Below are 13591 nucleotides of genomic sequence, written 5' to 3'. Positions count from 1 at the left end.
TCTGCATTGCGCTTCCTGGTTGGCTGTTGCCGCACTGGCCGTTGCCCTATCCTAATTCGGGCCACGCGGATTAAGTTCTTTAACACCCCCTTCCTGCCCCAGCCCCTCCCACCGCCACGGCTAGTTCCTCCCTCCCTTCCTTTTCCCTCCCTTTCATTGGCCATCACCGTGCTTTCATCCCGCCCACCGCCGCGCTGAGCTCCCCGATTGGGTGGCGGCGGGCTCCGCGCCGTTTCCCCCCCACCCCGCACTGCGCCTGCGCTCTGCGGTCCCCCCGCCTCTCCCGCGAGCCGGCGAGCTAATAAAGTTTTGTTCGTGGGTGGGGGAGGGAGAGTGAAACGGCGGCGCCCTCTGGCCCCGCCCCCGCCGCCCGGGAGCGGCGTCCGCGAGCCGGGCTCCTCCCCTCCCCTCCTCCCCGCTCGGGCAGGTCGGGGCGGGGGTGGCCGTTGGGCGGCGCGCGCGCTCCCGCCCGCCCGCGCCGGGCTCGAGGCGGCGGCGTCTGCCTTCCCCTCCCCTCCCCTCCCCTCAGTCCCGCTCGGCAGCCGTGGCGGCAGCACCAGCCTCGGTAGCGGTGCCGCGTCCTCCTCCTCGTCCTTTCCCCGCGCCCCGGGGCACGGTGAGCACCGCCGCGTGGGGACGGGCTCGCCTTCCCCCCGCCGCGCCGGAGCGCGGAGCCTTGCCTTCGGGGTGCGGCAGGACAGCGGGAGGTGCCCCCCCCACACGCCCCTAATTGTCGGACCCCCCTTCTCTGCGGTGCCCCGGGGGGAGGCCGTTAACGGCTGAGGGACGGGGCGGCCGGCGCTCCCAGCTCCCCCCCTCCCCGCACATACAGCGGCGCAGCTCGGCAGCAGCGCTGTCCCCCCCCCCCAACCCCGCACCCGGGCCGGGACGGGCGGAGCTGCCTGCGGCGGGCGCTGCCCGATGCTTCYCGGCCGAGGGAAGGGAGCGGGCGCTGCTCTCCTCGCGGGTCGGCCCGCAGCCCTGTAGCTGCCCCTTATCCCCTCGGCGAGGCGACGGAACCGGTGCCGCCCGCCACCGCTGCCGGCTGCGGAGGAGCCGCGGCGGCTGCTCGGGGACAGCGGGAGCCGCGAGGGTCCCCTCATGCCGGGGCGGGAGCTGAGGGAGTGATGTGGCGCCGGTGCCCCCGGAGGGGAGGGCGGCTGCGGGCACCGGGAGCGCCCCGGCACCGCCGCGCTTCAGAGCTGCCACCGCTGGGACTTGTCACCCGGGACTGGGCTCGGCTTTCTCGTGGTATTTCACGCTTGTGTGATCGCTTGGGAAACTTCCTCAGACCGGTATAACTCAGCGAAAAGGGTGAGGGGGAAAAAGGAAAAAAAATACTATTTGCTTTAATGTTGCAACCACTGAAAAACATAGCCGGGAAGTTCCTCTTAAAATACAACTGCAACATCACTCCTTTAGAGGAAGCAAGACCTGGAACGTAGGACTGCAGGAAAAGCGCTTAATGTGTATTGCTTTTGTGTAATACGAGAGCAGGCAAGGCTTTCTGTGCCATAGGACTCTCCATTGGGAGGTTTAATGCCTCTTAAAGTATTCTGAGGCTTTTCAGAAAGATCTTAAGAGCAAATTGCTCTTGCTGTAAGGCCGTAATCCAGTCAATTGAAAATGAGTTTGGGAGTTTGGGGAGATGGCTGTGCTGCTTTTCATCCTTGTCTGTAGTAAATGCAAATGCAACTATACCACTACTGGACATGATTTGTCTGAAATTTAGGTTTGTTTGCAGTTGGGTGGCTTTGACATCTGTTTCTGAAACTTGTGCATGCTTTCTTCTATCTTGTCTATGACTAACCTTGTTTAGTTGAATCTTTTATTATTTATACTTCTAAATCTTGTATAATATTTGCCATTGCTTTAGAAATGCTTAATGTAGTTAGAGCTTTGGATGGCTATATTGCTTCCTATTTGGTTCCCCTCATAAAAATCTTTATGAAACTAAGAGATTGAGATTAATCCTTTTTTTTTTCCTTCCAATTCAACAGATGCAGTTTATGTTGCTTTTTAGTCGTCAGGGGAAACTGAGACTTCAGAAGTGGTATGTCCCATTATCTGACAAAGAAAAGAAGAAAATCACAAGGGAACTTGTTCAAACAGTATTAGCCCGCAAACCGAAAATGTGCAGCTTCCTGGAATGGAGAGACCTGAAGATTGTCTACAAAAGGTTGTTCTGTCTCACTAACCTCGTAATTGCCACATATCACAAACAATGTAATAAGTAGCAAGAAAATAGTGAAGGTTGATTTCACTGCCTTTTTCCCCCTTTCTCTCCTTCCCCACCCTCCGCTGGTTATGGAGGAGGTTAGAGTTTGAGGGTGTTTCCTCAAATCTAATTTGATAATCAAGTAAGAATCATTCATGTGTGGAAAATCACTCATGCATTTAGAAATATGCTGAAGAAAAGAGATGAGATTTCCTTCTACTTTAATAAGAAGTGGTTCTTACTCATTCTCTATTTAGATGCCCACAGTAAATAAATGTATACAAATATGAAGCATGCGTGCATGATTTAATAGGTAATAAAAATAAATTTTGTAAACATTTACCTCAGGCAATGACTTCATAAATCATCTGCAAATGGAATTTGCTTTTAAAGGTTCATAGAAATAAGAATATTACTCTGTTATTTTAGAGTAAAAAATTTTCTTTGCTAGGAATACAAGAAAGAACATCTCCTAATWTGAGAAATCATACCTAACTTTCTTTTTGGTGGAAGTGCTATGTAATTTTCTTTGGCTTTGGTTTCATTTCTCACTTGTTCGCTAACATTTCTAAAGGTATGTGACCAGAACCTTTTTGCTTTATGCTGCCCTTTAGAATGTAGTGCAGAGTAGAAGTGTGAAAATACTTTTCTGCACAGATGACTAATTCTTGTCCTGATTTGCTAGAATGCATCTCTTCCATCTAAAGCTGATGCTATGAAACCTTGRGTTAACTCCCTTCCCTAGTTATATGTAAACTTTGAAAGGTTTGTGCATTTTATTTCTCTTTGATATAGTAAGTARTTTCTGTGCTGTACAATATTCTCTCTGAAGGGAAGAAAAAGAGAATTGGACTTGAAATTAAGAGTTAGTAACTTTTCTCTAAGGATCAGACCTTTATATATCCTGATCTGATATATCAGTACTTGTAATGTCATGCACGTGAATGTTACCAATGTATCTGGGTGTGGTGCTCTTACACTTGTAAGACTAAGGATGCGTACATGGGGAAGGAAGAGGAGCAATGCATAAGGTCATGCTTAAAGAAAGCATACACCGTTTTTTTTTATCTGTTGATTTGCTTGCAAAAACTTATTGTGCATACATGCAGACAAGCTGGCTTAAATTCTTTATGTGTTCCTTTAAGTGATGATGTATGTAAGTACTCTTTCAGATGGATTTTATGGGACTAGATGAGAGGGGGAAAAAAAAAGGCATGAATAGGCTGATGGATTCCCCTCCTTGCCCAGCATTGCAGAGCTGTAGCTGTTCTGGTGGGGAGTTAAGTCTACACAGCTGTCCTCCCTCCTTGTTTATTTACTACTATTAACTATTTCTTGTCATGCCCTTCTTTGCCTAGAAAACTGGTGGAAACTCAGGTTTGGGTGTTAAAGATGCTCAAAGTTGTGGTGTTCATATATTGTGGTAGCATGCTGTGGGGCCTATGGTCGAGCAGAATAAAGTTGACTAGTAGATGTATGTAGACCATTTTGGGCTGGATGTAGACCACAGTCCATCTGTTAGACTGCTGGTGGGCACAGATGACTGCAGTAGCTTATTTCACTGTTTGTGAACCAGTCTGGTACGGTTAGCGTATAAAATCTTTGCTTAAGATGAGCTTTTATCAAGGTAATTACTAGCTCAAAAATTCTATTTTGCTTTTGTAGGCAAGTTTCATTAGGCTAAAATTTCACCAGAAGGATTGGGTATAATAGGTGATAGTGCATTTAAATTCATGTGATCTGATAAAAATAGTTACTGCTTTACAGGAAAGATTTTTCCAGTCATCTTACCTTAATTAAAGTTGATGAGTACCAACTAGCATAATCTCTTTGAAAATGGAGATCTGTTAGCTCAAGAAGATAATCCCAAGAAGACAACCTTAATAATTAGAGTCCAACAGTTTCTGAAGCATGGGTGGCCAAAGAAAGAAAAGCTAGATGACATCTGCAAACATTTGGGGTGATATGTCATTTGCCTCTGGTTTATGAAGTTGCAGAAGCTGCTCCCAGTTGGTAACAGACGAGAAGCTCCTGGACCGTATCTATTATGATGCATTCTCATCTGATCTATTTATAACAAAGAGCTGAACCTTTGATGTAAAAGWTTTTTTACATAAATTATTAAAGTTTGTGCATATTGCTATTAACAGATCTTAAATTGCTGAAACTGATGTGTAGTACTTAACTTTCTTGGTTTTAGAGTCTCAACTGTCAAAGTTTCATGTGTTAGAATTATCAAACTCAAAGATTGGGTGGCCATATTAAAGGTATACCCTGGGCTCTTATTAATTTTTGCCTTTTTGCAACAAAACCAACTGAAATATAAAATTGACAAGTCAGTAGCTTCAGCTGCATTCTGATATTTCACGTTGTCAAGAAAGCTGGAATATTTGATTAGCCTCTGTAGTTCTGTAGCACTTCATCCTTATCATTTGTATAGGACACTTTCTGAATGAAACTTCAAGAAGATAGAGCAAAATGTTTTTAAAATCCATGTAAATGTATATGAATACTTTTTATTTTCATAAGTTTAATACATGCAGCATTTATACAATTGCAATTATGGTTGCAGAATTGGACTGGTCGTTGTTGTCTTTATAGTTATTTATTTATTTATAGCTACAAAAAAAAATATGGAAAGGTGGCCCTGCATTTGACATAGCTCATAAATTAGGATGGAAAAGAGTTGTTCAGGTCAGTGGACACCTGAAGACTGAAAAAGGTTGTGAACTTGTTACTTCAGGACACAAATAAAGATTTGAAGTGATTTGCAGAAAAAAATTCAGTAAGCCAGCAACTATTGCACTTCATTACAATAGAGGAGGAGTCATCTGCAGATAGCAGTCAGATGATTACTGTTCACATATTATTACCTTCTAAACTACCCCAGTAGTAATATTGGGGCATATAGGGTCAGAGTTTGTGCAGCTTTCCCCTTGTGGCAATGGAATTGGTGTTAAATATTAAAATTTCCAATATTTTACTGAAGAATAAGATAAGAAGCATGCAGTCTGAAATGTTAGGGGCAAAGGAGGGAGGAGGAAAAAACAGGAATGTGTGTATGGGCAGCTTTTTTCTTTTTTTTTTCTAAGGTACTCTGCTGTTCAGAGCTTTAGCTTCTGATGTTATTTTCATTGTGTGATATATTGCTATCAAAATTAGAAATTGTAGAATAGCTACTTTTTACATAAATTTACTTTATTAGCATTTGATAGTGAAGATAATGAGATCATGGGACTTAGTTATTGTTGACTGGTAACTCAATCAAGGATTCTTTATATACTGCGTATGGAGTTACGTAATGCAGTATTTTTTGTGTTGCTCTTGTCTAACTCAAGTGCACGTGTCTAACTCAAAGTATTTTAATTTTAACTGTCTAATGATATGTGCCCAGTAATGGACATGATCAGTATCCTTCCTTATGTACATCTTAACTTCCAACTACATCTGTTAAAAATGGTGTAACAAATAGGAAGCTCTGTAAAACTGACTGAATGCAATAATTATACTGAACTGGGTGCTTCGATATGTTTTTTTTAATTTGATTGGACTGTCTTTGTAGAATATCCTGGCTCTGTATCACTTGAATGATCACTCAGGATCAAGGAAAGGAAGCTTCCTCTTAGAAGGTTACACAGCCTTTGTTAATTTCTAAAACAATTGGATATTTTTTTTAGGTTTGAAATTAGAAACTGAAAGAAATACGTGTCTTGGGTGTCATAATTATTATTGATTTTTGTATCCTTAAACAAATAGTAAGTAACTAGTCTGTCTGTCCTGGAGTCAATGTCATGCTTTTAAAGAAACGTGTAAGTTCTCTGACGGAGGAAAAAAGTTTGCTGAGCACAACTCCTGTGGTTATAGCTGTCACTGAGTCAATCATGGCAAACTATCACCAAACCYCAGATTCTTGAGCTCTCTGAAGCACCTGCCTGCTGTTTAAAGATAGCTTTGTTGTCATTTTCAGTTCAGCTCTGCTCCTACTAAACTCTGTAGGCTTTAAATTTCTGCAGTTAGAATTTACATGCAAAGCTACTTAGATGCTGACATTTGGCTTGCAGCTTTATGTCATGATGCTTCCGGAGATGACTTCAAGTGGTGGTCTCTTATTTGGTAGGAGAATGCAACTGGATCAGTGGGACTTGAAAAGTTATGCTCTGCTCATGCTGACCTGATCTGTATCATATCCTGTAGCAGAATGATGAAATCTGGCTGTGAGCTGAGTAAYAGAGGAGAATTTTGTTGGGTTAAAACATTGCCTACCGAATAAGAGACTTCTGACTACTGAGTTAGTGTGACTGTTGTAGGAAGGTTGTATTTGTTTCCTTCTAACAAGAAGATGCTAAAAGGAGCTATCTGAAGGTAAGAATCTGTGTAAGTATGTTTCCTGTGCTGCTTTTCTGCCCTTGTGTCCCTATTACAGTCTTAGTTTGGGTGAGTCCCCTACTGTTTTTTGCTGTCCCTTTTCTAACAAGGATAGTATGGTTATTGTAAAATACTTCTGTAAATGAGCGCAAGCAGCTGACTTAGGATTGAGGATTCTGCTAATAATATCTACTGTGGCAAGAAATTGTAATAGGAAGGAAAAGGGCAGAATGTTCCTTATAGACTGTGCCACAGTTCCTTTTCAGTGTGGGATGACTTACGTTCTTACCAGGATTCGCCATTTCATTGGATGTGTCTGAGGGCTAGTTTGGAAGAAATAACACTTCTGCAGAGTGGAAACTTTTTCGGCCCAGGTACAGAAATAYACTCATTTGTGTGTAGACACTCTTCATGCAGGCTTCTGGACTTGAGAAAAATCTCTAGTTTTTCTACTCATGAATATATATTGACACATTTTTTTCTGAGCCCTGGCCTTTGAGGGTGGGAGGGAACTCAACAGATGGCTGTCTTTGAGAAAGTGTCTTACATATGTATCTTTGTCTGCAGTGTGCACATGCCCATTGCAATTATGATTAATTTGTGCATACTCTTCCTTTTTTTTGAAGAATAAGCATATTGGGTCTGTGTTTGTTTTCTTTTGTTGGGCAGTCCTATATTAGTCATGGCTCCCACTCGAAAAAATTTGAAAAATGTTTTCTGCATATAATAATAGATACCCAGGCCTCCATTTTCTGTTTAGATGCCCACCAGACAGCTTTGTTTCTCAGTAGTCTATTCTGTGAAACTGTGGTTGGCAGAACTTGAAAGTGTACTGTACTCAATAGCTACTAAATACAGTCTTTCAAAAGTACGTTACATTTCTTCTAAATGAGGACACTGAGAGCAGACTAGTTTCCTGCAAAGTGTTCTAGGTTAAGTAAAGTTTCTATCTTTCTTTTTTTTCCTAAATAGTTTTGTGCATCAAAGAAACTTAAGTAATAGAGAAACATATCAGGAATGTCCTGTGTGGAAAAAATTTAAAATATTTGAATCAAAGTTGATTTGATGAGTCTACTGTTAATGAGGTTCAACTTGTGTCTAAGCACTGGAAGTGCTTACAGTTTGACTATACTTCATTGTAATCAGTGCTGCTCATTGGAATAAGTTTTGTTTAAATGGATTTAGTCTGAGTGCTGTTAATTAGAGTAAGCATCAACTAATGTCCTAAGGCTAATGTTGAGCTTGATTTAGAAATTTCTTATTAGGCTTGAAAAYCTTATTTTTCTGTAGAGGATCACTTTCCAATACTTCTTTTAAACAACTTTGTCTAAAAAGCACCTTATACAAATACTGCGTATTGCAAGCTACTACAATGACTAAATATCCTTGAAATATTAAAGTTAGGGACAAAAGCAACTGTGTTAAATCAGAAGACTCTACTCAGATGGGACTTCTGATGAATTAACAAGTCACAACGGTGAAAGAATAAAARAGCATGCAAATCTAAATGTTCAGAGCCTTATTGGAGGGAGATGTCTCACACAACATCTGAAGTCAGTTTTTTTTTGGCAGGATGGAAACAAATTGTAGGCACTAACTTTTTTTAAAATAGGAAGTTCAAACTTTTGGATAAAAATGATTCTGAACATTTGTGCATGATGAAGCCATATCAGTTTGATTCAGCTGCAGTAGACTAGAAGTGGGACTTGCAGATCATAACTAATACTAGCTTAGGAAGTGGGAGACAGATTTTAACAGAAATTGGATAGAAGCTTTCCTCTATGAGTACCAAGACAGAGGTATTTACAGCACATCAGACATAGGAGCAATAGTCCAATTATATTTTTGAGGTGAAGAGCTTGAGTGAAGTTTGGTTTGAAATGGGCAGAATAGGTACTGTTATTTGAAGGAGGACAGGAGTAATTTGTTCTTTTATAGCCCTGAGATACTTAGCTGAAGATGTCTTTGGCCATGCCTATGCTAGAGGGATAAGATTTTTTTTTTAATAGGGAATAACACAAGAAAGCAAGATGTGCCTTTTTCTAAAGGTAGACAAGGCAAGCGGTAGTTCATTTCAAGTGCTAGCAAGAAAATGCTTAACATGCTCTTCATGTTTATTTATTTATTTATTTTTAAAAAGAACAGGCTTATTTTGAGGTGATGCTGTTGACATCCTGGAGCAAGCAGGGAAACTCAAAGATATCCTGAAGGAGAGAGGGTGAAAGTAGCGTGAGGTTTAATTGGCCAAAATCCCTTCCCTTATTAAAATGCTTACTTAAAGCAAGAAGCATAGGTGTAAGTCACCTGTATAGTAGTATTGATATTCATATAATTTTGTATTTTTTCCATATTACAAAGCAAAAATTTCTTGTATGACTTCTAACCAAAAACTCTAAGAATTTCTTCTAGTACTTACTGTTTCCCAGCTGATAAAATTTGTTTGCAGCCTTTAAAAGATGTGCATTTCTGTGTGTGGGAAAGGAACATGCATCTTATAAACTTGGCATTCACATCTGAATGACTTCTGTTTCAATAGGGTTAGCTACTCAAGGAATGCTTATTGTTGCCTGTTACTCTCTAAACAAGCAAAATAGAAGCTGTTCTTGGTTCACGTAAGTTAGCAGTTCCAGCAAGTGTTGTTTGAAGTCTCATTTCTACCCTGTGTATCTGTATGGTGTATCATTTTGGCACTTTTTTATAGAAGACTGAATGGATTTTTCAGTTTTCCTGTTTCCTTTTTGCATTATTAAAAACAAAACAAAGCACAAGTGTATGGAGGGGTACAGTAGAAGGGATGCAGGAGTCTTTTGTTAAAAGTAGAATTCAAGATCATATCTGTAGTAAAGAATTTAGTGTCTTCGGGATGGAAGTGGATTGCTCGTGATTTGCAGATGGCCTTTCCTTTACCAACTGATCTGATACCAGGTTGAGATAGAGATGTTGACTTAATAGCAGTTGAGGTATATAACATTAGTGTTTTGCTATTTGTTTTTTTTTTTTGTTTGTTTGTTTTTTACTCTCTAAAGACCAACTTCTGAACTCTAGAGATTACAAAACTTGGTATATCTTAAATTGGTAGTTCATTTTACCTATCCTAGTTAGCACATTTTCAGTGGCTGTTTAAATATCTGTGTGTGTATCTTATGTGTTACAAACTTAAGAGTGTAACCTGTTGGTTAGAAGACCAGTGCTTGGATGTTAGAGATAACAGAAAAAAGCATCTTGCCTCAAAACTTAGGGGGCTAAAAAATTAAAAATATATTTTCTTTTCCAACAACTTTGGAGGCTAATCTAATCCCATCAGTTAAAAGATGATAAATACTGAAGTCTTGATTAACTCAAGGAAGTAAATGTGCCTTCTGTGCTTGTGTATGTCTCCTGGTATCTTAGCCGTTCTCCTGGTGTGGTACTTCTGAAGCTCTTTATACAAAATAACAAACAGTGTGATGGTAGACTTCAGTATGAAGGACTACTGAGAACTGAACGCTTCTCAAATACATTCATTTTGCCGATGTTCTTATGCTAATGTAAAGATTATTTTGTTATTACAGATACGCAAGCCTTTATTTCTGCTGTGCTATTGAAGATCAGGACAATGAACTAATAACTCTGGAAATAATTCACCGCTACGTGGAACTTCTTGACAAGTATTTTGGCAGTGTGAGTTAGTGCTTCTTTTTTAGTTAATTTTTTACAGATTGATTGTGTATACTGTGTTGTGTCACTTTTAAGTGCTGTGCCATAAARCAAGTAATGATCAACTAGCTTTTGAAAAGATGTATCTAATAAATTTCATGTTGTTTGGTCAAACAAAACTGATAATTGACTATGTAACTTAAATTAGAAAACTAAATGATGGATTTATGGGAAGATGATTGTTGTTAATGTGATGTTAATTGCCCATATTTGTTTCGTTTCTTAGTACTCAGTGTTCTCGCTTGAGTTTGGATAAAATCTTACGATTTCTTAGCCTTCTGTCCAGTCTCTCTGCTTTCTCTCACCTTGGCACTGCTCTTTTGTGTATGTGCTACCCCCAACAGCACTTCTTACATCTGCTTCCAACTCAGGCAGTTGCTTGTGAACTAATAGCAGGGCTATAGAAAGAGAAGATGGGCATCTGCTATCCCAGATACTGAATTCAAATGGAATTGTAGTAGTATGTATTAGTGCTTTTAGAAGAACTCCTGGTTATCCTTCTGCAGTCTTTGACTAAGACATGCACAGAGTGAACAAAAAATTGAGAATATGATGTAAAATTTTTGTAAGGCTGTATGGAGTTAGAGAAAATCACTTTGGATAAAGCAAGCAAGCAAGAAGAGAACTTTAACAGGGGTGTTCTCATGCCTTATAAACAGCCACATAAGACTGAAAGTTACGAATTAAACCTTTTTTTAGGTATGAAAACACTTTTCAAAGAAAGAGGCTACTATAATTGTTTTTAATCGGAGCAGAAAAATACTTTTCATTTAGTTCAGTCTTGAATGATTTGTGTTGCTTCATGTCTTAAAAAAGGTGTTGTGTAAGGCTAACAAACACCTTCATTCAGTGAAGCTGAGAGCAAGTTAAGTTTTGTAAGAGGACTGGTCAGTAGCTGGTATCAACCTTGTTTGCAGTAACGCTGGATGTTCTTTTTAGGTATGTGAACTTGATATCATCTTCAATTTTGAAAAAGCCTATTTCATTCTGGATGAATTCCTTTTGGGAGGGGAAGTTCAAGAGACTTCCAAGAAAAATGTTCTTAAAGCTATTGAGCAGGCAGATCTTTTACAGGAGGTAAGCAATTTAAACTTCTCTGGTCAATGCATCAGCATGCTATGCTGTGATTAGAGAAAGCTCCTGGTTGCCTAAGCTTGTAGAAGGTGATTTTTAGCATGCTTAGCATGTGGTTTGTAGTTAGTTCTAGTTGTGCAATTCTGCTACATTATCTGTTCTTTTCATCCGGTGTATCGTGTTTGTGTGTGTGTGTGTGTGTGTGTGTGTGTGAACTACTATGATCTTTGTTTTGCAAATGGCTGTTTAATGCCTTATACCTAAGTAGTTATAGCTCATTCTGATTTAAATTAATATTGTTCATGTCTATTTTCTTTTTTTTATTTATCACTATTAGTTTTTTCTCATCCTTGATGCATGTTAACTTCTTTACTGTTTCATTCCTGAAATCCAGAAGCTAGGCTCTCTTCTTTGAGACTCATTCAGGTATAGTTCTTATTCTAAAGACCTTCTGCTATAGGTAGCTTACTTGGGCATGTTTCTATCTTTATGCTGGCAAGGCAGTAATAATGAGGTATAAAAACATTCAGTCTTTGAATGCTTTTGTTGTTCATTACTAGCTCTGGAGAAAGAAATACAGATTGTATCATTTCTCCCCCCTCCCCCTTTGGAAAACACTTGATGGGGAGGGGTTCAGTGTTACAAGAAAATTTAATGTTTCCCTCTTGTTCCTCCATAGTGTTTTTATCTGTACTTACTGTCTGTAGTCTTAAAGTTAACATTAAGTCTCTTGAATGAATAAATGAAAGTCGTAAAACTCTTGTTATGATACTGAGGGAATAATCAGTTCTGTGTAGGAATCTGTGAAACATACCGTATAACAGGGATGTTGAACCTTAATAGTTTTAAAATATATTGAGGTTCACTGATAAGATTCTGTATAAATATAAGCTGATCATTTTTTTTCCCTCATGAACATTCAGTTTGTTGTTTTGTTCTGTGAGCTATTTGCTTAATTCTCATATGAGCATTCTGTGTTCCAGGTGGTACTACTTTTTGTTGAATATGGTGTTATTGATAGGATGGGGAAACASCTAATGTCTTTAACCCTTCTGGCTGTGTTTTGTAATCCTTTTTGGTGTACAGGAAAATCCACAATGTGTTAACACTTGTTTGTCATCAGCTAGCTAGTGTCATGAATAGGATCAGTCATCACACAGATTTGATATCCTGTTGTTCTAGGAGGCAAATATACACACTTATTTACCACTTGTGTTCTGAAGCAACTTCTCTTTGTCCCTTCTTTATTCTTAGAAGGGATTATCTTAACTGGGAGTCCTGTTACAGTTTCCAAACAGACAAAAAAAGTCTGTTTACTTTCTCTTAAAATATTTTACTGTTCTTTCTGTGAAAACAGCTGCAACAAATTAGTTACCTATTCTAGTCTGTCTTCTGCAAATGCACAGTTGATTTTATGTGTTTGTTTATATAGAATTACATTATTTTGTGTTATTTTTGAATTTTAGTTTCACCATTTTCTTAAGGCTATTCTAAAGCAAAATGCACTCTATCACTAGGAGATAATACTGATATTTCAGCCCAAATAATAATGATCATCTTTTTACTCTTAGTTACATTTTGAAGTTAAAAATGTGTGTATAAAACGAAGTAGGAGTCTTTCAATGGCAGACTTTTCCCATGGCCCTGACAACCTTACTCTGATGTATTTCACTTCTGAGATTATATAGCCGTACTTTTCCCATYTCTATGAGATTTTTATGTATGTTTCATCAGGGTTTATTAACTCTTTTTTCTGATTAAATTGATATGTAACAGTGTTGTGGCTCTGCTATAATCTTAAGTTTGATTTTTTTTAATAAACTAATTGATTTTTTCATTCTTAATAGAATGATAATGACTGCTGGTCAAACATAAAACTACTCCACACGTCTGCTTAATTTATTTAGAAGCTTAATTTGAATATAAAATGAGTTTTTTAAATGAAGTTGTACTCCTTCTGCAGATTTTTTTTTATGTGCGTTTTGAGTCTGGTGAAGAAGGTTGTTAAACAAGTTTGTCACAGCCAGAGACTTTTTTTAATGCTTTTGGTTAATTTCTGCTTTCCAGAATGCCTTAGAGAAATCTACTGGAATAAAATGCGTTTTGATTCCAAATGCAAAACATTTCTATTGTGTTTTGTTTTGGCCATGTCATGTTCTAGTTATGCTCAAGGAAAGGACTTYTTGGCCCTTGCCTTGCCTCGTTTCAAAATTTTTAGTCTTGAATACACTACATTAT

General features: G+C 39.2%; 1 protein-coding gene across 7 annotated transcripts in view; it reads left to right on the top strand.

Moving 5' to 3' along the window:
- The first annotated feature begins 492 nt into the window (after positions 1–492).
- The window catches only part of AP1S2 (adaptor related protein complex 1 subunit sigma 2), a 32379-nt gene continuing 19280 nt past the window's right edge, over positions 493–13591 (top strand). For 4 of the 7 annotated variants that reach the window (XM_085323181.1, XM_085323184.1, XM_085323185.1 and 1 more), the window contains exons 1-4: positions 497–616; positions 2001–2179; positions 10135–10243; positions 11219–11356. In XM_085323181.1, the coding sequence (XP_085179307.1) occupies positions 2001–2179; positions 10135–10243; positions 11219–11356 (426 nt within the window). In that variant the 5' untranslated portion in view covers positions 497–616. The other 3 variants (XM_085323187.1, XM_085323183.1, XM_085323182.1) reach the window with 3 other exon arrangements.

This window comes from Rhea americana, unplaced genomic scaffold, assembly GCF_003343005.1.
Source record: "Rhea americana isolate MKP2758 unplaced genomic scaffold, rheAme1 scaffold_82, whole genome shotgun sequence".
Taxonomy (NCBI): domain Eukaryota; kingdom Metazoa; phylum Chordata; class Aves; order Rheiformes; family Rheidae; genus Rhea; species Rhea americana.
This window is presented reverse-complemented; position numbering and strand designations above follow the sequence as displayed.